Source organism: Sorex fumeus, unplaced genomic scaffold (assembly GCF_029834395.1).
Source record: "Sorex fumeus unplaced genomic scaffold, SorFum_2.1 ptg000013l, whole genome shotgun sequence".
Classification (NCBI taxonomy): domain Eukaryota; kingdom Metazoa; phylum Chordata; class Mammalia; order Eulipotyphla; family Soricidae; genus Sorex; species Sorex fumeus.
Window position 1 is genome coordinate 9,825,324 of NW_026606070.1, and position 24,023 is coordinate 9,849,346.

Here is a 24,023-nt window from a genome sequence, read left to right on the forward strand (position 1 = left end):
AAACAGTTCAAGGTTGTTTGTTTTTTTGGGTTTTTTTTTTTTTTTGCCTTTTGAACTCTTGGACCAACTTTCCAACTTCTCATTTAGGAACCAAATATTCTGTCAGCCTTTTAGATTTACCTTTTTAAATGAATATTCATCCACATTGTCCCCTTTCTCCCCACACCTGGATCTGTGTTATATAGAAGTCGCTGAGGTTCCTTTGAGTTTGCTTGTCTCTTGTTGCCTTTCCCACGTCCTATCAGCCGAGACTGGAGTTGATTTCAGAGGTGTCTCCTCAGGCTTGTGCGCAAGGCTGTCCTCCTAGAGACCCCCCACTCTCTCTTTGGATCTATTCTAGTGTCTCCTCTGCCAGCTTACCTTTTTCTTTGCTATGCTGATGTCAAGGTTATTTTTGTAATAAACCCATGTGCAGAAAATGATTACGCTCCATCATTCTTGTTTTGTTTTGTTTTGTTTTTGCCTTTGGGTCACACCCAGTGATGCTCAGGGGTCCTGGCTCTGCACTCAGGAATTACTCCTGGCGTTGCTTAGGGGACCATATGGGATGTCGGGGATCGAATCTGGGCCAGCCTCCTGGAAGGCAAACACCCTCCCCGCTGTGCTATCACTCGGACCCTGAGCTCCATCATTCTTAACAGAACCCCACCATCACCTCAGGATCAATTTGGTCAAGTTTCCTCTGCCTACCCTGATGACGGTCCGCCCCGGCTCTCAGCCTTCCTTGGATAACTCCCCTGTGGCGCACACGTGCTCGTCTTTTGCCTTGAAAGCTCCCTCTTCTCGCAAAATCTCGTGTGTTTCTCAGGACCCAGCCTGTAGGATTTTTGCTCCAAGCAATTTTGCTCCAAGGAGCACAATGCTTCTGTGGAGCATTTTCGCCAGTAACTTCTGGTAACATCGACCGCGCCCTCTTCTGTGGGTCTGCAGCGTTCTGTTTATAACCCAGTTACAGTACTTAGAGTACTTAACCCTTTGCGCATGAGCATGTGACCTCACTTCTGCCCTCCCATTGTTTTCTGTTCACCCCGGGAGAGTCGGGCCATGTAGCTCTGTGTGACATATCCTATCCAACCATCCAGGATTGAATGTGATCTTGTACTTACCCACTCCCTGGGGAGCAGGGCTTGAGGATAGTGAGAGGACAATTGTGTAGAGAATCTGTGGGTTTTGTTTTTTTTTAAGAAGAAAGGTAGTCTTGTTGAGAAATGAAAGCACCGGGTACATGCAAGTTAGGGTTGCAAGGTTCTCCCTTCCTTCTCCGAGACTGACCGTGAGCATTTGTTGGCCTTGGTTGCAGTACTGGCGGCAAGTGTACTTGATCACCGTGCTGGCCATGATCCTGGCAGTGTTCTTCGCGCAGATTCACCCCAATTACCTCACCCAGCAGTGGCAGCGGCTCCGGTCCATCATCTTCTGTTCTGTGTCGGGATACGGACTGATCCCTACTCTTCACTGGGTTTGGCTCAATGGAGGAATTGGTGCTCCCATTGTTCAGGTAGGTTGAGGGTAGTCTGCACAAGCGCGTGCGCGCACGCGCGCGCGCACACACACACACACACACACACACACATAATGCACCCTGTGTGGGCTTTTTTTTTTTTTTGTCCTTTTGATTTTATTCCTTTTTAGTAGTTTGGACAAGGAGTTCGGTCTTAGACATACAGAAACTTACTCATAACTGCATCTCAGTGTCATAATTTTCATGGCTATGCAGATAAACACACTTTATAATAGTATTAGTAGTAAAGGCTCACTTCTAGGGAGTTGGGGTTTTGTTGTTTGGGGATTGGAACAGACAGAGAGAGCCCCGAGGATGGTGCCTTGGAGGTCCAGGGGCCCCACCAGTGGTTCTTGGCCAAGTGGTCCATCATTTCACTTCAGTAGCGCCAGGATGCAGTACTGCTTGGGCCGTGATGCTTGGGGAATGGTGAGTTCATACATCCTTAATTCTCATTTTCCTTTCTGTACAAATGCCCAAATCCTTATCTGTGGGACTCTGAAGTTTTCAACTTTGTCAGCTGGGGCGGATAAGGCTATTGAAAACCTGAATACAGAGGAAGGAACAGCTGGCTTTTTTGTTTGAGGAGTAGGAGGGGCGGAAAGAGGATTTTTTGGACCTATTGTTTGAGAATCTTGGAGATAGAGAGGTATAGATAGTGTCTGGAGTTTTGTCAGAGTTGGAGATTATTTTAAAATCATGACTGTGGGGCTGGAGAGATAGCACAGCGGGTGGGGCGTTTGCCTTGCACGCAGCCGACCCAGGTTCGATTCCCAGCATCCATATATGACTGTATATTAGCTAAAAGCATATTCCACTCACAGAAGGAAAATATGACAAACCAACGCAGGGCTCTTTGCATTTGCGGTGATGGGAGAACAGTTGGTGCACCTAGGGGAGAATCTTGGTGAGAACTCGGTGATCTGGAAAAACTGAAAAATTACATTCTCAGATATTTGTGTAAAAAGTCTTCTCTGGGGCCAGAGCAATAGCACAGCAGGTAGGGTGTTAGCTTTGCACAAGGCCAGCCTGGGTTTGCTCTCAGCCTCCAGGAGTGATCCCTGAGTTGCTCATCAGGAGTAAGACCTGAGCACTGCTGGGTGTGACCCAACCCCCTCTCTCTCTACCTAAAAAAGGCTTTTTGAAGTATGCGTCTGAAAGGAAACCTGAGATTTTCATTTGGGGGAAGGGTGCTGGAATCAGAGCAAGAGGCTCACACATGCAAGGCAAGTATACTACCTACCGCTGAGCTATATATCCAGACAAGGTTGAGAATTGGTAATAAGTAAACATGCCCCATTCTACTCCAAATCTTACAGAAATGACATGCACTTGCTGCAAAGGCCTTAAAATGGAATTTAAATGTTGCTTTATTCAAGAGAGGGTTTTTTTGTTTGTTTTGTTTTTCTTTTAGAAAAGGTGGGGACTTAGAGTAGGTTCACATATACTTATTACAAGGATGGCGAGAACATGGTGGAAAACTATAAATAAATTGATTCATTAATAAAGGCAGTTCCGCAATACAGTGAATTGAGTAAGAAGATCTTGTTTTGCCAGCTTGGAAATAAGGGCTTCTGGAGGTTGAGAAATTTGGAGAAAGGTGAGAGTACTGATGAGAAACTTAAGTGCTCCTGACCGTTTGTGAAGACACCATTTTTCTGAGAGCTTCATTTTCATAAAAATAAGAAATAGAATAAGAAACTGCCACTGTGGATTCAGTTCTAACCAACAAGGAATAACTGGTTGTTGACAAGATCTGATTGAAATTTTTGGATGAGTCGAACCTCCCTTCTCCAGCTTATTTTGACAGACCCATTTAGCCAGTAGATTTTGGAGATTCAGACCAAAAAAGGAGGAATTTTCCTATGTTCAGACGTCATAAAGTATAGAAATATGGCTTAGGAAAATAGTGTTCTCAGAGGTGGGGATCTTAGATGATTTTAGATCATCCCATTAAGGAGGCAGAGAAAGATTTCCTAAGAAGTCTAGCTCTAAAGAGCTCTTTTTTTTTTCTTTTTGGGTCACACCTGGCGATGCACAGGGGATACTACTGGCTCTGCGCTCAGGAATTACCCCTGGCGGTGCTCAGGGGACCATATGGGATGCTGGGAATCGAACCCTGGTTAACCGCATGCAAGGCAAACGCCCTACCCGCTGTGCTATTGCTCCAGCCCCTGAAGAGCTCATTTTTAAAAAATGGGAAGCAAAGGTGAAAAGTCCCACAAGTGCTATGCTTGGGTGTTGAGTGGATTTCTGTTCTGGAATGTTTATCTGGAATTGATTAGTCTGAGCATATTTCATTTAGGGGGCCAGAGTACTTGTCAGCAATTTCCTGGTAAATTAGGTTTCTCACAAGAATTAGGACCAGTGTGTATGCATTACATCGGACTGCGTTTCTTCAGACAAGGGCGATTGTGAAGCTGTAGCTCTTTTAACGTTCTACTCTGTCTGCATGCCTCATGCTTGAGGTCTGCTTCCTGCAATATTAAGCAAGGTTTCGGTGATGGCACACCATCCACAAAAACAGTTCCTATTCAACTTTGAGTCCTACTAACTTGTGAATGAGATTCATCATATATTGGGGACTCAGCCACAGGAGGAGGCTCTAGAAGAAAACAGTTGTGTTTTGCTTTTCAGGACTTCGCACCCCGTGTTGTTGTGATGTACGTGATTGCTCTTCTTGCTTTCCTATTCTACATTTCCAAAGTTCCAGAGCGGTACTTCCCAGGTGGGTATTGCTTTTCTTATCATTGCAAAACTTTATTCTGCATCTGATTGGAGCCTGTTCCTCAGCGTATCAAAGACCTGATACTCCAGTATTCTTTATCATAGTGTGTATGGCTAGTTCTCAGTGTGATGTGGAACTTGCCTTTGAGGGGGCATTCAGGCACCTTCTCTTTCATTGTCATAGCGTGAGTTAGGTCCTATCGTGACTGTCCTTCCATGATTATAAACTGGTGACCAAGCTGACCATCTACTCTGGGACTCTGACTCACTACGACGAAAAATAAAACATAAGGGTCCTTCATGTCCCCAAGATAAACATTAACTACTAGGCGGGGAGAGAGAGTCCCCTGGTTCTTCAGTCCAGAGAAAGTCTATTGATAGAAATGAACTAAAGGATGGATCTGCAAAGATAGCACAGTGGACAGGGCGCTGGCCTTGCACGCGGCCGACCCAGGCTCAATCCCCAGCATCCCAGGTGGTGTCCCACGCTCACCAGGAGCAATTTCTGAATGAAGAGCCAGGACTGACCCCTGAGCATTGCTAGCTCTGGCCCCAAAGCAAAACAGAAATATCACTATGATTTGCAACTGTAGCTGCCTCATTTTGCTCACATCTTTCTGCATTTCACTAGTTATTTGAGGCAAACTGAAAAGTCAGATTCCTGAAAGTTACCAAAGGATTCTGAAAACATACTTGTATACTATTTCTAGAATTTACCCACATATCTGATAAAACCTTAAAATTCAAATACTAATTTTTCTTGATAATAATGTAACAACTATAGAGTGAAATATAACACCTTGGCTTTTAAAAATAATGTTTCTCTTAAAATCAGATATTGCAATGAGTATTCTTTCCTGTTTTCTAGGACAACTAAACTACCTCGGATCCAGCCACCAAATATGGCATATCCTTGCAGTAGTCATGTTATATTGGTGGCATCAGTCAACAGTGTATGTCATGCAGTACAGACATAGCAAGCCTTGTCCTGACTATATTTCACATTTGTGAATTCAGGTATGGCCACCTGGTGTATTCAGTTGATAAGCAATAGATAACGGGGAGTTGTGTGCCCCACTATTTCTACGTCTCCTCTTAGTTTAGCCTTTTTCCTATTGTTATGTCATGAGTGATGCTTTATAAAAATGGAAAAAATGTCCTTGGGAATCTGTAATAGTAACTTTTGGGGTCCCTTGAAACTACTTATTTGCTGCTTGTACAGAAAGTGAAAATTAGTTGGCATTCACAGGAAACAGCTGAATAACAACAGTGAATGTGAAACCAGTCTAGACAAAGGATTTGTTTTATTAACACCAGCTTCCCTTATAAAACGGAGTCTTCCTATGTGATTCCTGTATTGGAACATGATTAATAGACGGTATTTACAATAGTTATCAAGTTTAAGTGCCTAATGAAGGCCAGGGTTGCTGTAGCCTATGCTGAATATAACTTAGGAGAGTGACTTTGAATAACCATGAGCCTTTAAATACAATTTTGGTGAGGACCTGGCACTTAGGCTCTTGGCTTTAGCTGTTTTACCTGTAGGTTCTCTTCTCCTTAGATACACTGGATTTTTTTTTTTTTTATGTTCCTAAGAACAAAATCTTGAAACCTCTTCTCCCTGAGGTTGAGGAGCATTGAGGGACAACTTGCAGTAACATTTTCCATCAAATAATCACTTTAGAAACTTGACTGTGTGATCAGGCAACACTATTTCAAATCTACAGTTTAATTCCACATAGTCATCAAACTCCTGGTCATGGGCTGCAGTTTTGGTTCCAATATTCCGGTCACAGAAGGTTTTTACCTCTGAATTTGCAGCCCTAATTTTCCTGGTGTTTTTACCTATAAGACCATAGAACCCAGTTGGCCCAGTTCGGACCCTGAAATGAACCTTAAAGCCTTAAGGTTTTCAGATGCCCTAATTGGTGACATTAGCCACTATTCCTGCATGTATTAGCCTCATGTTGGTAATTATGGTAGTGGTATTCACTGATAGTTGAGTCTGAAACATTAAATTTGCTTTCTGTTGTATCCACTTTAAAAATAGACCTCACCACCTTCTGCCATATGCAGAACATTCATTATTTGGTTTGTTCATATGCATAAATTAAATCCTTTAAAGACTTTCATGTTTATTGAAATATAAAGTACCAGGTTACTGAGTTAGTTGCAACTATTTTAAATACTAATATATTGCAAGGTCATTGGAATTATAAAATATCAAAAGTGTTCATTGGTGGTGAGGCCTGTTTCCAAAGTGATATGTGTACATCTGACATTTGGAATGTTACTTTAATGTGCTGCAGGTTATACATCTGTAAAAATTGGTTTTTTGGAGCAAGAATTCAGGGGGCCAAGAGGAACATCCCCTGTACACAGCTGACTGCAGCTTGAATCCTGTACACTGAGCACAGACTCAGGAAAAAGCCCTAACCACCTCAGGCATAGCTCCAAAGCAAACAAAATTAGCTTTTTCTTTTCAGTGTAGTTTTTAGATTCCACATGCAAGATTATACTACACTACTGTGATGAACGCTATTACGGACAGTACTTTGAAAACGCCATTTTTACTTCATCAGACCACGATATGCCACATTCTAAGTGACATGAGATTCTGCTGTAATAGTAATAATAATAATACGCTCTATTTCCCCGAAAATATCTAATGGCTTAGATGAATGTTGCTTTGAATAGGTATTTTGGCCAAACAAAATTATTACTGAGTAGTTTTAATTAATTTTTAAAATGGAGAAGCCCAGTTAATTTGGGTCTGGCTCCATTTTTTAAAATGAAATATAAAAATAAAACTTAAGGTTAATTTTATTTTGATTTTTTGAAAAATATTTTTTTGCTTTTTCCATTAAATGAGTCAGTATTGCCATCTGAATGAGACAATATGTGTTTGACAAAAGGCATGCAGTTCTGGCTCTAGGGGAGAATTATATCATGTAAACATTTTGACATTTTGTAATTTGGTGAAGTGTTGAGTATTGTAAGAAAGCTTGCCTTTCATCTTGATCTCTGAAGTAGGGGATGGATGAACATGAACTACTGTCTGTCAGCTATTAACACTCCCATGTGTGCACATCAGTTCTGGCAAAATTTTAACGTCAACATTGAAAGCTATTTTATAATTGTTGCCCACAAATCTTGAGCCTCAATATATATTTATTTTTGTTTTTCTAGATTCAGTAAAGACTGAAAGTATGCTATCCCACTAAAAGACTAGTTTTAGCTAAACCAGTGTGTAAACTCTAGACTCTTTACCTATAGACTGTGCAACGACATTTTAAAATCATCCCTGGGTGTTTCAAATTGATCTTAGTGACTTAGGCTGTAGTTAACTCATTCAAGAGACAAATACAAAGTCCTTTTCAAATAGTTAGATGATTGCCTGTTTTTGTTCGTTTTGTTTTGTTTTTTTTTTTTTTTTGCTATTACACTGAGTGCAATTCTGTAAGATGCATGGAAAAAAATATGTATTGTGTAAATAAATTGGGTTTACTAAATATATTATGTGCTGCTTGTCCTTCTTTACAATACATAATTTCAAAATCATATTTTAGAATCAGGAATGAAGATGCAGGGACTGTCTGTCACATCTTACATCCTCCCATCCGGACAAAGTAACCGATTTGAAGATTGTGACCGAATGGGATAAAGCTGTACAACTCTTCATTTGGCAGGTACTTAAGAGATATCCTTTGCCCCAGATTTGGTGGCTGGGGGCAGAGCCCACACTGCTGGATTTCTGCTGAGCTCACTAGACTTACATCCATTCCTGTTTTCAGATGCCCTAGTTGGTGACGTTAGCCATATCCACCTCTGACAGAATATAACGTGAAAAATCAAGTCAGTTCTGAGAGAGGATCAGAACTGCTTATACATACATGCTTTACTATAACAGCTATATTGAAAGGAGTTAATATTAAGTACCACTGTCCCCTGAAACTCCATCATGCGTCTGGAGTTGGGTAATGAGAGACAGCTATTCAAGTTGAAGCTACCTTTGAGAAAACGTTTTCAGAAGGCAGAGGTGTCATCGTGGCAAGGATCTGGTACAAAAAGTAAAACCATCGTTAGGAGAGGAATAAATAGCCGCCAAGGTTCTGTTCCTACTCTCTGAATTCAGGATTAGAACGTCCATGGAATTTTGGTAGTGCCAATGATCGGAAGCAATACAAAATTCTGTATGGGTAAAAATAAAACCTCATGCCCTCAGAAAACATTAATATCTCACATCTCATGCTAGAGCTAGATTGCCTTTAAAAAACAGGATTAGATATTTTATGTAACTCAGATTGCAGCATATTTTAGCTAAAAAGAAAAGTGACTGTTGTGAACACTACTGTAAACAAAGTTTTTAAAATTGACCACAACCAAATTTGAACAATGAAACTCCGTGTATAGTTGTTACTGTAACTTCTCTAATCATTTGTGGTACTTTGTTCCTTTATACTGTTAAAAGATAAAAAATACCTCACTTTTCCATGTAATTTGAAATATAACAGTTTATATTGAAAAATTTTCTAAATATAAAACCCTTTGCAAAATCACATATTTTCCTTTTAACTTAAAAGTGCACTCCTAACAAGATCAAGAACTCCACAAGCTAGCTATCTGATTGATAATTGTGGAATTTGTAGAATACGATGTTGCAATATGCAATGCTTAATTCTTCAGTTCACTAAGTAAGTTTTCTCTAACAAGCTAAAGCTGCTTTTCTGACATAATCAAGCTTTAATCAGTATTTCTGCCAGGTACATAACCAATATTTTAAGGAATTTAAAAAAAAATGATACACGACCAGAGAGACAGCTCCAGGGCTGGAGCACGTGAGATCCTTGGAGGAGCTCAGGCCGGGCTGAGCCCGGGACACAGCATGTGTGTGTTGTCCCCCTTCCACACCTCACACTTGCCCTGTCGTCAGTAGAAGATCCACACAACTGGCTGTAGTCCAAGAACACACACACACACAGCCAGAGGACCCAGGAGAAGATCCACCTTACTGGCTGTGGTCCAAGAATACACACGCACACATACCCCAACACACTGGGTGCGGTCCAAGAACAAACAAACACACACAAACACACACACACACACACGCGCACACACACACGAGCTAAGCCGAATCAGCTTAGAGTCCTGTATTTCTGCTTTAACCTTTGTTGTATCAGAAATTTTCTTGACTGAACAATTACTATTTGTTTTTAAACTCAAGAGAACTAATCCATTTTCCTATGCCCCTGATTGATGCCATTGTTGAGTACTTAAAATCGGGGTGAGTGAAAGAACTAAAGGGAACTTTACACCCAAAACTTTATAAGACAAATAATGAAACACTAAAGTCACTGATTATCAAGAATATGCAATCCATTTGCAATTTATTGCATTTAAAGAAAGCAGATTATTAAAACAGTATGATAAATACAGTAAGAAAATAACTTTAAATTTCAAAAACAAAGTAAATGAGATAATTCAATCAATAAGTAATATAAAGGCAATAAAGTAGCAAAATCTGTTAGTGCTTAATTAGATAGAAGAAGGGGGAAAAAAGCAATTGATTCTATCACTTAACAGTTTTCTAGCCTACACTTAAGGATTTAAGTTACTTTAGAAAGTATGTTTTGTAACAAATAGAAATATATTTAAGATGTAAATCAGGCTTATTTAAAAGTTAATTTGCTTAGTGGTACAGAAGAGGCTTCAGAAAATTCAAGTTTAACAAAAATGGAAGTGTAATCAAAGAAAGTGCACTTAAAGCTGTTTGTCAGCAATTAAAAAGTAGCAAGTACTATGCTCCATACTATTACACAACTTTTCAGTCTCAAAAAGCATAGTAATAAAAACAATTCTCTTTCCCAATAGCACTATAAATTTTTAAAATTAAAAAAAAAATCCAACTGACGACCTTTTGCATTTTTGTCTGCCTTATTCTTTTACTGGCTCTATAAACCTCACTAGAAGTGAATGTTCTTTTCAAAGTGATTGTGGTTGCAATTCTATTTGAAATTTAAAAATTCACATTAGCTCCGCAGTAGAGATGTAACAGGTGCATGTATGTGTGCATATATTTTTCTTAATAAACACCACTCACATAAAAGTTTCCATATAAACAATCATTTGTTATTCTCACAGTAGGTATGTCATCTCATTCTCACAGTAGATCTGTCAGCTTGATATTGAACCTAAAATGAGTCATTTTACTAAAACGGTTACAAAAAATTCACTGGCACATTCTAGAAATATTAAAACAAAGGTAGCCAAACTCCTCAGAACTAGTGTTACTAATACACATGTACCTTTAAACAGTGCTCATTGGAAGTACCGAAACCCAAGCAGAGGCACTGAATAATCAATCACTGCCTGGGGAACATCAAGGAGAAGCGTGGGTTCCTCCTTAGCGTTGTCCACCAGCAGGATGAGGACGACAGTCACGGTGAAACGGTGACAGGGTTAGATCGAAAGGTGTGTCTACTACAGTTCCAAATAATGCCACAGCTAGACCCAAAATTACAGAGATGGGGCAGGTCAGTGGAAAAGGACACACTTTCCTGGTTGAAATTTTCTGAATAAAATCAGTTACATTTTCATCCAGCCAACAACCTTTTCTTAATATCCCAAGTAACTTTTGTGTCTTAGCAGATACGATCTTTAATGCCCTGAAAGCTCATCTTTTTTAGTATTTTGCTGAAATATTAAAATAATTAAACACATACTCCACATTTTAAAAGATTATTCAAAATCAGTAAGCACTATTAAAGCTGTTAGCATAAAAGTAACTTTGGCCTTCTATTGTTTTGCTAGCTTCATAGTATTTTACTTCCCTTAGTGATGTTCAAGTATAACAGGTTTAGAGTTATAATGACTTTACATGCTGAAGATGTTCGGCATCACCTGATTACTTCCTAAACAAGAATTGGACCATCCATTCCAAAAGAGGCAAAGTTTTACTGAGTGTTGTGTGCCAAGAATGTGTTAAGCTCTTTCACATATCTTGGGAGTGTTCCTCTGAATTCCTGTCAGGGAATGATCTCTGCAGCAGATCTGTGAGTCACCGGAGCCTCAGAGTAGTGGCAGGCGATGACCAGAAGTGGCAAGCACCCCTATTTCTGTACTCCTCAGGAAAAAGCCTCCCTTTCACACAACAGCGCCTCCCTATTTCAATCCCAACGCATCTCCTCCTGAATCCTGTTTGAAGCTACAATTGCAAAAGAGGAACATCACTGGGCTGTGACATACAATAAACATGAGAATATAAGTATTTTAGGCAATTTCAGTTGTTTCCTTATTTTTCCATCATGAGCCAAAGTGTCATGGTCATTTAAAATTATACATACAGTGTACTGAAAAGCAAGGATAACGGCCTTAGATCAGATACACTCTAAGCATTACATGTTTAGCTGAGGAGATCATCCTCATTCTTCACTGCCTCTCTAAATTATGGAATACATGAGGGCTAGCAGAGGCCAAGGCCAAGGACTAGAATAGTCAAAAAAAAAAGCACACTGTGTGCACATCAACATTAAAAAAAAAATCTTGTTTAATACAAACCTATGTAGTATTTCATGAAGTTATTACGTGCAATCATCAACTCTTCACTTTTAGAATAAAGTATCATTCAAATCTATACTGTATTTTTTTTTAAACTACTAACATTTTGCATTAGCAGTATTACTCAACCTGAGAAGAAAAAAAAGGTGCAAACAAAATATTTGCCTTTGGCACAGGGAATAGTCGATATAGTTGGGATCTAAAAGTACAACTGTAAAGCAGTGATGTAATGCGAGGTTTGCCTCAGGATCTGCACAAACTTTTGTGTCTTACTAATGAATATATAGTTTACATATACTTTGCTTTCCTCCAAGTTCGAAACTGAAAACAGGTATGATTAATATTTTGTTTTAATAAGATCATTTATAAAATAGTTGTTCAAGGAGTTAGTTTAAAATAGAGCAGTCAGAGTCAGCACTATGGTTGACAAAAAGCTTCCATCCCCGTTGTAAAAAGCTGTTAAGAGTTTTAGAAATCAGTGTATAGGGAAGGGCAGTTCATGGTAACTAAAAATAGTTGCTGACACAGGAAACACAGAAACTCTATTCACATTAGTTCATATATGCAATTTTCATCTTACTGAACAATTTGTAGATCTTAATCACAATGTGTGGTGTTTAGAAAAGGCCGTTTGGGATTGGCGGTGTTAAAAAGAAAAAGGCAATTTGGTAGCTGGGTTCTTTGTACTAATGACGTAGTCAGCTAGCAGAGCTGGGTGCTTGTCCCTCCTCATCTAAGACCCTGGAGCATTTTCCGATCTCGTGTATCAGTGCAGAGGTACTTGCTCGCAGCAGGTGTCCAGGTCCTGCCTTAAGGCGTTGTGGGTTCCACTGTTCTGTGCACTTTGTTAGAACTACTCCACCTCCAAACATACCTGCCAAAGTGCTGGTCACAACTTCAGGGACATTTGGTGAAGGTGGTCATTTAATAAAGTACATTATTAAATGCAACATGATTTTACATTGTAAACATCTTAAAAACTCAGGGTATCAGCTACATGAAGTAAAATTTCTATATAATCCTTGTCCTCAACTCCCAGTTTTTCCAATAAATTTGCTTTTCTTAGGAACAATATTCTGGGCCAAGTAGCCATTCATATAAAGTGTTTGTGAAATCTATCATTTCTTTCTCAAAGGTCAAATTATTTCCCTTCAGTTTCTGTCCTAGACTTCTACAGTAGGTCTTCGCTATTTAATGGCACTTGTTTTCAAATGAAGCAAGAGTTTTAGGCACAATAGTCAGTTACTTCTGGCTGTGCTTTGTAGAGATTAAAGGACTAAAATCTCTGCACTGTCCAGATAATAGCGTAATTCTTTATGAGTACTAGATTTTATTTTTTCTTTCACTGTGTGAAATTAGGAGAAGTTTAAAATATTCACAAATGTAACCTGTGTATGTACAAAGTAGGCTTAATTTTCAATTGCTGGGTTCTGGAATGGACCTGGAATCACACACATGCAAGTGACACTCTTATTCTACCTAATTCCCTCGAATAGTGGCACAGCTGGAAAAGTGCCCCCTTTTCCCTGGGTTGTCTGTTTCAGTAGCTGAAACTCGCGGCTGGCGGGGTTCGGCTCCCTGTTCTCTCCTGCTTGGCGGAGGCATCGAGTCACTACTCCACTGTGAAGGTATTTCTATTTGGTTTATTGTGGAAATCACCTATTCTGACCGACCTGCTATGAACGCCTTCAGATTGCAAAAAAACTGACCATATGTTTTTTTTTTTTTGTTTTTTGGGAACAGGAGGTTCAAAATGCCAAGAGGTCCCTCGGGAGAAGCTACTGTTTGGAAGGAAATGGAGCAGCACCAAAGGGGTCCAATTCCACGGCCTGGGACGGCGGCGACTGGTGGGAAGCGATGCTCTGCACCACGAGTTCCGTGAAGGGCACCGCCCCGAAATCGTCCGTCTTCAGCGCGTCGGCCGGGCCGTGGAAGGGCCCGAGCAGCGCGTGGGGCCGCGGCCGCCCGGGCAGGCCCGGCGCGTGCTCGGCGCGGAGGTCGCCGAGGCTCGCGTGCGGCGGGTGCCAGGGCAGGTCCGGGGCGGGGAAGGGCTTGGCCCCGAAGGCGTCCAGCAGGCCCTCCTCGGGCGGCGGCAGGCCCCCGGCCCGCTCCTTGCCGTCGGGCAGCGCCACGCTGATGTTCTCCTTGGAGTCGGAGATGGTCAGGAACTCGTTGCTGCTCTGCGAGTCCCGGCGGCCCACCTTCTTGTGCCGGCGGGCGCGCTCGGGGGTGCGGTAGGTGGGCTTGGCCGCCTTCTTGGCGCCCGTCGGGGTGCCGTGGTGGCGCTTCCCGTTGCCCTTGGCCGCGTCGGGCTTGGCGCGCCGCTGGCGGGAGGACAGCTTCTGCAGGCCGCGCTGCCGGGCCCGGTGCTGCTGCTGCTGCTGCTGCGGGGCGCCGCCCGCGATCTCCTCGAAGGGCACCAGCCCGAACAGGTCCTCGCGGGCCCCCGCGGGCGCGGGCACGGGCTGGAACGGGGTGCAGCCGAAGACGTCCACGCCCGGGGGGCCGGCGGCCACGGTCACCTTCTTGCTGAAGGGCGCCTGGCTGAAGACATCGAACTCCTCCTGCTCCGGCCGGGGCTGGCGGCCCGGGGTCCGGTCGGGCTCTCCCGGCGGGGACTGCGGGCCCTGCACCGCGAGGAAGGGGACGGCGCCGAAGACGTCGCACTCCTGCCGCGGGGGCTCGGGGGACGCGTGGGTCGGGGCGAGTAGGGCCGGGGTCGGCCCGCCGCCGTATGCGGGACCCCGCTCCCCGTACTTGGCTTTGGCCTGTTCGTAATCCGAGTCCGAGCTCTGCTTCTCCTCCTCCTCCTCGTCCTCGGAATCCATGAGGAGGGGCCGATGGCCCAGGTTCTCGGGCTCCGTGTCGTCATCGTTGAAGTCTCCGTGTTCCCCCTGGAGAACTTCCTCATCCTCTTGCTCCTCCTCTTCACTGCTCTTGGGAGAAGGGGGATCGGACTCGAAGTCGCTCTCGGATTCCTCGCTCCTCTTGGGCACCTGGCCCTGGACCGATGAGTTTTCTGCCGCTTTCTTTCCCGCCCGGGGATCTTTAGGGACTGGACTTGCTTTTCTGTTCTTGATAGGGTTTGCAGTGGTATCTGGATTCACGGACTCAACGCTCTTTTCGGGAGAACCTGAAGAATCAAAGAAAAATTATTCAGGCATCCAAATGCACGTCAAGAACAATTTGCACTAAGCATTCATATGGATTATAACACCGGCGCTACAAACCTATCCGTTATCTTAGCGGGAAACATGTTTATCCTCTGTGATTAGGCTTAGGGAACAAACTTATTCTGAACCAGATGGGTGGATAGAATCTTTAGTGCTGACAAGCTTATTTCTTGTTATAACCTACACAGACAACTGAAATTTATAAAAAAGCACCCAGAACAGGCTTACACCGAGATCATCTCAACCATCATAATGAGGACCGTTGGGGTTGCAGCGAAGGTTCAGGGGGAGGGCATCTGTTTACATATGGCCACTGGGCTATGAGGCCCAGCACAGGTGCTCCACTGAACTCTCCTGCCAGGAGTGATCCTCGAACTCTGCCTGGTGTGATCCCAAAACAAAACAAAACATCCTCGAGCTCTGCCTGGTGTGATCCCAAAACAAAACAACCACCAAAAAGAATTTCAGCTAACTCTCCCTACTCAGATGCCACTTTCAATGACTTTCTGCTTATATTTTAACTCCATGCTAAGTTTTACAGATTATATGTTTAGAGTCATGTATACACAAGTAACATCTGTTTAGTTCCATGTTTCGTGACACTGTTTTTGGAGGGAGGTGGTTCGCAACCATTGCAGGGGCCTGAGAGCCATGCTCGGCAATACTCAGCCAGCTGGGACAAGTGGTTCATCCCCGTGACAGTGCTCAGGGGATCCCAGTGGTGGTGCTTGGGGGCATGCCTTATCCCTGATCTCTCCAACCACGTTTCACTATAATGTATTATTTGCATTGACATTTTTTTAAATCAGCATCTTTTGAGTGCATCCCCATAGCTTGATCCAATAAGGTACCGAAATGAGGTTGTACCAAGATCTGTGCTCCACACGGCACATCTCCCTGCACCTATAAATATCTGTACTACTGACATTATCTTAATAAAAGTATGCTGACTTTTTTAACTATTTTCACTGAATGATTTTTACAAACTATCAAACACGGGTTTGACAATTTGTGTAGACAGAAGCAACTTTCCTCATCTAACATACTGATATTCTCCGTGGACAGTGTATGGTTTATAATGTAGTCGTCAATTTACATGACAGTACACCACCTACTCTATCAACTGGCCTACCGATTAATTACCCAGAGGTAGGGATTAATTTGTATTGACCCAACCACACAGCCATTCATTTGTCTCCAATCCCCTTTGATTAAGATTAAATATTTCCAAAGCAATCACAGTTGGAAGTAAAGCTCATAGTTAAAAAAAAAAAGTTATGGGAGGATAATTAACTTTCCTTAATTAAAATAGTCTGAAGAGACGGCATGGGGTGCTTGCCTTGCATGTGGCTGACTCTGGTTCAGTGGCCCTGCAAGGTCCTCCAAGGACAACAGGAGGAACCAAGAACAGAACCAGAAATAACCCCAAGCACTGTCAGATGGAGCCCCACAACCTGAAAAACAGATGGTGACCTCTAAGGCCTGTGATACCTCTTTGTCTTTGAAAAGCCACAGGTGCTGGCTATCTTTCACTAAGATCCTTTTAAGGCATGTTTGTTCCCACTGTCATGTCCCCCCACTGCAGATTTTTCCCACCGTCTTAAACACACCCAAAGAGTGGATCTTGCCTCCCCGTGAAGACGCATCTATCTCATAAATCATATTCTTGTGACCACGTTTCATCTCAAACTCCATGCCAAGAGATCCCTTCCTCTTAACGTGCTCCTGCTGGGCTGGAGAGTGCTCAACAGGCCATGCGTGCAGGAGGCCTTGCTCTGATCCCTGGTACCACAGGGAACAACTTCCAAGCGTGCATACACCCTCTGGGTGTGACTAGCCTAGGAGGGCTCCTTCCCAGTTCCCTCCAACTAGTAAATGACACCTCCAGCTCGTTTTACAAATTAGGAGAAATAATTTTCCCATTCCCCCTGAATCTGATTTGAAAAATGATTTGTTCATCTCCCTGGCACTTATTATTTTTCTCATTGCTAACCTAGTGACATTTCAGCCCCTAAATTTCCCTGCCTGCCTCCAGTCTCCGATCCCTCCAGCTTATCTTCTGCAGCACTCCAGCTCAAACCCTTCCGTGGCTCTCTAAAGTTGTGCCCTGCTCTCCGTGGGGCCTGTCCTGCCACATGACCCTAATGTCTCCCATGGATAGTCTTCAAGAGTCGCGCCCGGACTCTCCCTGAAAACATCTGGGTAAAGGTGTTTGGTTTCATGTTATATGTTATCTTACTACCTGGTCTCTGAATATCGGCTACCGAAGAACTCAGGAACCTGGGACCCGGGGAAATAGTTCAGAGTTTCTAGAGCACTGGCCCTGCACACTCTAAGTTCGTGAGTTCACACACATACACACGGACCCAATGCCGCCACCTGCACAACTGTGACTGTGGCAGCGTGGCTCAGTTCGCCTGTTCAGCCGTGTGATTCCGACCCACATCAATCCCCAGCTACACCAGCCAGGTATGTGTGACTACAACTAAAGGGGACAAACCTGGTGAGCACAAGCGTGTGACTGCAGTCCAGGTGCAAGTACACGCAAACACACACGTAACCTGTGCCGAAGGTGAGTAGTACAGCCGAGGTGTGACCTCTGAGCTCGCCAGAGTGCGAGCTAACTTGCGAGCACAACAGAGGCGTACAATGGCCATCACCACCACGGCCAAGGGACACAGCAAGGAGACAGTCACTCAGGAGCCGGGCAGGCTTTGCTATTTACCCCCTCACTGCTGTGACCCAGTAAGTACCTGAAGGCAGTCGCGGTTCCAGCACTCCTGCGCTTTACCAGGTTACCATGAACTAGCCCTTTCCAACAGTTCCCAGATGCATCTTGACCCACTGGTCCCTTTCCAGAGAAAAAAATCCGGTGCTCCCTGGAAATCTGCCCTCCTCTTTAAATGAACAAACATGACGTGTCTCCCCAGTTGCATTTGCGGCGACCACCACCTTGGATTGTTCCAGGGCCCTGTGGAAAAGTAGGCTCTAGAGGAAACACTCCAAAAAAAGACACACTCTGTATCTAGTGTTCCTGCTATGTGTGTGTGTGGTGGGGGAGAGGGGATGCACAACTTTATCCTTTTATTAAACATAATAAATTATTAATATTTTGATCTGAGAATTCAGTCACTCACAATAATTGACATGAAACCTCCTGAGATTATACCACCATCTCCTACTGGTGATGAAGTGGTGTCTGCATTCAGTTTTCAAGCAAATGTGGAGAGTAATGAGTCCAGGTAACCAGAGACATGACCTCAGGGCCGGGACGGGGGGAGTTGCATAAGGCTACCCTGCCCTGTCAGCCAAGTCTCCTGGAGCGCTGACAGGAAGCAGCTGTGCAGAGGACAGGCAGAAAGCTGCTAAGGTAAAAAGCAGATTCAAGAACGAAGTGGGATGTTTGAGAGCGAGCAAATGGGCCGGTGTGGCCGGAGCACAATGAACAAGGGCAATATTGTACAAGAAGGAGGAGGAGCAGGGCAAAGGGTCAGTCCTTGGAAGCACCTTTATGAAAATAAGTTTAGGTTTTATTCTAAGGCCTTTGTAAAAGTAAGCATAGATTTTATTCTAAGGCCAGTGTGTGGGAGGCAGTCATTACAAAAGAGTGACATGATCAGATTTAAACGTCTAAATGGCAAAAAGGTCAACTTGATCCCCAGCAAGCAAACACACACACACACACACACACACACACATCAGCAACTTCAAAAGAAAACTGCTATGAAGAAAATGATAAGAGGGAATACACAATTCAGGATGCATAATTTCTTTATGAGCATTTATTTTTTCCTCTCTTCTTGATAAAAATGCTTTGCTTCACTGTCGTCTTTGGCAGGGTTGGCAATGTTTGGGGAGATGGAGGGAGAGAGAGGGAGTGGGAAAGAGACAGAGAGAGAGAGAGAGAGAGAGGGAGAGAGAGAGAGAGAACCAACTGAAGTAGGAAGATCAATTAGGGAAGAAAGAACAAGTAATCCAAGTCAAACATTAGGGTGGCCTAGCTCCTTAAACTGTGCTGGCAGTCCGTCCCACTTGAGGTCATGTAACTGAATGTAAAGTTAGATTTAAAAAATAGATGTTTTAGTATGGACGATTCTCAAAAAATTAGAAATTGAGCTCCCATTTTACCCAAATTAGAAATTGAGCTCTCATTTGACCCAGCAATACCACTCCTGGGAACATATCCCAGAGAGGCAAAAAAAGTATAGTTGAAGTGACATCTGCACTTGTTTGTTCATTGCAGCACTCTTTACAATAGCCAGAATCTGGAAAAAAACTGAGCGCCCGAGAACAGATGACTGGTTAAAAAAACTTTGGTACATTTACACAATGGAGTACTATGTAGCTGTTAGAAAAGATGAAGTCATGAAATTTACATACAAGTGGTACTACATGGAAAGTATCATGTTAAGCGAAATGACTCAGAAAGAAAGGGATAGACATAGAAAGACTGCATTCATCTGGGGAACATAAAGTAACAAAATAGGAGATTAACACCCAAGAATGGCCGAGAATAGTACCAGGAATTCTGCTCCATGACTTGGAGGCGAGACACACGTGCTAGGGGAAAAGGGAGTTCAGATAGAGAAGGGAACACCAAATAAAAGGTGTTGGGAGGATCCTCCCAGGATGGGAGAAGCATGCTGAAAGTAGACTATAGACCAAACATGATTGTCACCCATTGCCTCTTTTGCAAACCACAACACCCAATAAGAGAGAGAGAACAAAAGGGAATGCCATGCCACAGAGGTAGGGTAGGATGGGGGGCGGGGGAGGGAAAATGGGGCCCGTGGTGGTGGAATATGGGCACTGGTGGAGGGATGGGTGTTTGATCATTGTATAACTGAAACCCAAGCACAAAAATTTGTAAGTCTGTAACTGTACCTCATGGTGTTTCACTAATAAAAAAATAAATAAATAAATTTAAAAAAATAAATAAAAAATTAAAAAAAGATGTTTTTTAAAAGTCTTTAGAAGATGCATGATTTCAGGAAGAGGGTGGCGGAGACAGTACAGTGAGCAGGGCACTTGCCTTACAGCAGCAACTCAGCTCTGATTCCTGGCACCCCGCATGAACCTCTGAGTTCCAAGCACTGCTGGGGAGAGCCCCAAAACAACAACAAAATATATGGCAAAATTTCTCAGGGTCCTAAGTGGGAAACATTTAAGGAATTCTGCACTAGATGATGATGGAAGAATTAGAGAATTGGAATGGTCGAGATAAAAAAGTGAGTGGAGACATCAAAAATTTGATTTTGGATATAACGTCTTTCAATTTTAGCTGGAGAAAAAAAAGCTTTAAGGGATGTGGACAAGATAAAGGGCACCACCTAGAAAGAGTGCAGAGAGGGGAAAGGAAGACAACAGAGCCCAGGGGCATAAAGGTGAAGAGCAACCTGCAAAGCCAACTGAACGCACCAGGAAGGAGTCGGCCCAGGTGAGTTCGGTCACATGGAGAAAACTGAAGAGCAAACATGTGAGTAAGGTGTGACAAGCCAGTCCCCTCACTCAGGACAGAAAAGGGCCTTGAGAAGCAGGAAGAAAATGGAGGAGGTGGCGGAGAATTCCACCAGGCTGGGGCTGGAGGTCAGCGACGAACCTTGGAAAAGGGGGAGTTTGGGAGGAATGTCACCATGTTACAGTTAATTTGCATCTATTATTCATCTGCACATTCCTTGAAACTACCCAGGAATTCTACGCTTAATCGGTTTCATTTTACAACAGGTTTATCTGAAATCCTAACAGATTAAAAACCAAATCAAATGCAGATTCTTGAGTTTAACTTCTCCATACAGCTATACTTCTGATATTAAAAAAAAAAAAGATTACTTTAGGATTGGCTTGAGAATTTATTTTCCTTTATTCATTCTGAATTTTTATTCAAAAGCAAAGGGGGTGGGGAAAAAAAGCTGCAGCAACACGAAAGACTTGCAACCTGGCCATCATTTTGGTAGTTTCCCTAATTTTCCATTTTGTACTTTCACTCCAGCTATTTACCCATGCAGAATTATTGTGCTGCCCTCTGGCCTGCCCACGGACACCTCCAGGAATATTCCCACGTTCCTCAAAAGTGTATTCTACAGAACACTAACCATGTAACAAGAACCAGGAGTCTGTGGTTGCCGCCAAGTGACTTTATTAAATGCTGCCTATCCATCGCTGCTTCCATTCCTAGCCGCCTGGCAAACGCACACTGCATCAACAAGCGATTCGGGTGTGTACCACTGGGGTCTCACACCAGCTGCAATGCCCGCTCAATCTGTAACGGCGCCGTAACACCATTCTACCTACACAAAAGAATGGGAATTTCAGGGTACCCGAGATTATCTAAATTTACTTCACTCAAACTCAACAAATTGAACTATCACCTTCACCTCCAGGGCGAGGCATAAAAAATCTCTTATTCATCTTGGGACAGGGTGTGGCTCAGTGTACAGCACATGTCTTACTTGTGTGAAGTCCCGGGTTCTCCAGCACTGCTAAATTATGTGGTATATACTTATGCACTCATAATCTACAATCACATCCATCATACTCCAACCTTCCTGAAACATTTCGGGACTGTGAGTTTGAAAGTGAACCCAGAGAAGAGTGGGGAGAAAGCAGGCAAGCATAACTCTCTGGCTATTTCACGAGAAACTGAGGCTCACTTTGGAACTAACCAGAAATCAGTAGGAAAACAAATATAAACCTGCACACCATTACAAATGTACGAAATGTGATTCTTTAAAATGTGACTTCATAGATAAGCACGCCATCAAGTTTATTTATTGGTTTTTGAGTTTTGCTTCACAACTGGTAAGAGTCAGAGCTTACTCCTGGCTGTGTGCTCTGGAATCACTCCTGGGGAGGCTCAGAGGACCATGTGAGGTGCTGGGATTGAACCCAGGTCTGCCATGTGCAAGACAAAAGCCCCACCAGCTGCACTATTGCTCTGGCCCCCTCAGATTCTTATTGGCTTTTGTTTGGGGGCCACACCCAGTGATGCTCAGGGGCTTACTCCTGGCTCTGAACTCACGTATTATGAATTACGCTTCAGTGTTCAGGGGACCATGTGGGATGCTTGGGGCAGAACCCAGGTTGGCTGTGTGCCAGGCAAATGCCTTACCCACTGTACTCTTGCTCCGGCCCTAAACTTTATTTCTTTATCTGAATAGTTGTAAATTCAAACTTCCCATAATGAAACCCATAAAGTATGTTGAGCGCTTGGGTTGGGAGAACAGGGGAAGCTAACCAAATCTAATTGAAAACATAATACAATAGAAGACAGAGGGAGCAGAGCAGGCTAGCACTAGCTATGGACATACCCGGCTCCATTTCTACCCCTGAACCCCATACGATCCCCCACCACAAGCAATCCCCGAGTGCAGAGCCAGCATGTCCCCAAAAAACAGAATAACAAAATATTTAAGCAGCCAATAGAAAAAGCACCTGAATTAACTTCTGAAACTATCACATTTGCCAAAGCCAAGAAATTGTAAGGTAAAAGAAATTAGGCACCAAGGTGAATGCAAATTAAAACAAGAACTACCTGTACGTGGCCAGGCATTTAGCAGTTTTAACTTATATTAAAAAAGGGCTGAAGAGATTGCTCAGGGAGCTAAATCAGCCCATGTTTGCATGCAGAAGGCCTGGGATAGATTCCAATCAAAGGGTGTTTGCCTTGCATGCAGCCAACATGACCGACCCGAGTTCGATTCCTCCGCCCCTCTCGGAGAGCCTGGCAAGCTACCGAGAGTATCTCGCCCACACGGCAGAGCCTGGCAAGCTACCCGTAATGTATTCGATATGCCAAACACAGAAACAACAAAAGTCCCCAATGGCCCGCTTGAGCAAATTGATGAACAATGGGAGGACAGTGATACAGTGATACTTGATCCCCTGAGCACCAAGCCAAGAGTTCCCCATGAGCACTGCCAGCTGTGATCCCAAACAAAGAGAAATGCTAATAAAACATGGTACTGAGGAAAGAAGAAAGGACTTACACATTTACATATATATTGTTTAGTAAGGGTAAAATTAAGATTTACAGAGAAAGTGAAAGTAGATCAAATCACATAGCAATCGTGCCAAAATGATTCTGAGTGTTTTATGCCACACTATTCAAGGCTATATTGTAAGGTTAGAGTATCTCTTCATTTCAGATGCTTAATTTGGGTTGGAGAGAAAGTACAGAGGTTAAGGTGCTTGCCTTGCAAACAGCCCACCCAAGCACTGCCAGGAGAGTTCCCTCAGCATAAATACATAAGTAAGCCAGACCCCAAAACAAACAAGATGCTTAATCCAATTACAGCACAGAATCTGTACACTGTCTTTTGTATATTCTTCATTACTATTCTTCATTACATATTCTTCATTACTAGCATTTTTTAAATAGGTGCATCAAATTTCATCAACTAAATAGATCGCAACATAATTACCTTATATTGGTATTCAGAATGAAATTTATTTTTCATACTATACTATATCAAACATTGTTATATTTTTTCCAAATTTTATGTCATATCTCTGTTCTTAAATTTAAGGTTAAAACTATCAAACGAACACAAGTGTTTTGTATTAAGCAACTTTCAAAAAGAATCGTGCCAAATTATGCCATGTGTTATTATCACATTAACTTCCATATCTTAAGGATTGTACATATTTGTGTACATTTGTGTATATATATATATATATCCATAAAAATAGGACTACATGTATTTCCTATTGCAACTGTACTTCTCCCCACAAATACAGTTAAAGTAAGGGGCCTATCAAAACACTAAGATTAAACACACAAGGTTAAAAAGCAGTTCTAAATACTGGATGTGAAAGCTTAAATCAATTTACTAATTCTGTAAGCCAAACTGACAAAGGAACCAAAATTTTAAACATGCAGGCCCCTAGGAGTATTTTATGTATCAAAGATTCATGTATAAAAAACATACAATATAGAACTGGTTAAAATATTGCAAATCCCACTACATAAACAACAGTAAAGAAATTAATGTAATCAAAGACACTGAAAACACTTAAAAAATCTAAAATTCCATGAAATGTCTATAAATTAAACATATCCGATTAAA

General features: G+C 42.7%; 2 protein-coding genes across 4 annotated transcripts in view; one reads left to right on the forward strand and one right to left on the reverse strand.

Annotated features, from left to right (window-relative positions):
- Positions 1-13,665, forward strand: part of PAQR3 (progestin and adipoQ receptor family member 3) — a 27,285-nt gene extending 13,620 nt beyond the window's left edge. Inside the window, exons 4-8 of one of the 3 annotated variants that reach the window (XR_008792013.1) lie at positions 1,301-1,498; positions 4,139-4,229; positions 5,097-5,245; positions 7,798-7,917; positions 13,529-13,665. Coding sequence is in view for 2 of the 3 variants with exons in the window: in XM_056111230.1 (XP_055967205.1) it covers positions 1,301-1,498; positions 4,139-4,229; positions 5,097-5,239 (432 nt within the window). In the remaining variant the exon portion in view is untranslated. Of the gene's footprint in view, positions 1-1,300; positions 1,499-4,138; positions 4,230-5,096; positions 7,732-7,797; positions 7,918-13,528 lie in introns of those variants that run through there. The other 2 variants (XM_056111230.1, XM_056111229.1) reach the window with 2 other exon arrangements.
- Positions 12,950-24,023, reverse strand: part of BMP2K (BMP2 inducible kinase) — a 107,852-nt gene continuing 96,778 nt past the window's right edge. The window contains exon 16 of the mRNA XM_056111228.1: positions 12,950-14,918. Coding sequence (XP_055967203.1) covers positions 13,564-14,918 — 1,355 coding nt within the window. The 3' untranslated portion in view covers positions 12,950-13,563. The remainder of the gene's footprint in view (positions 14,919-24,023) is intronic.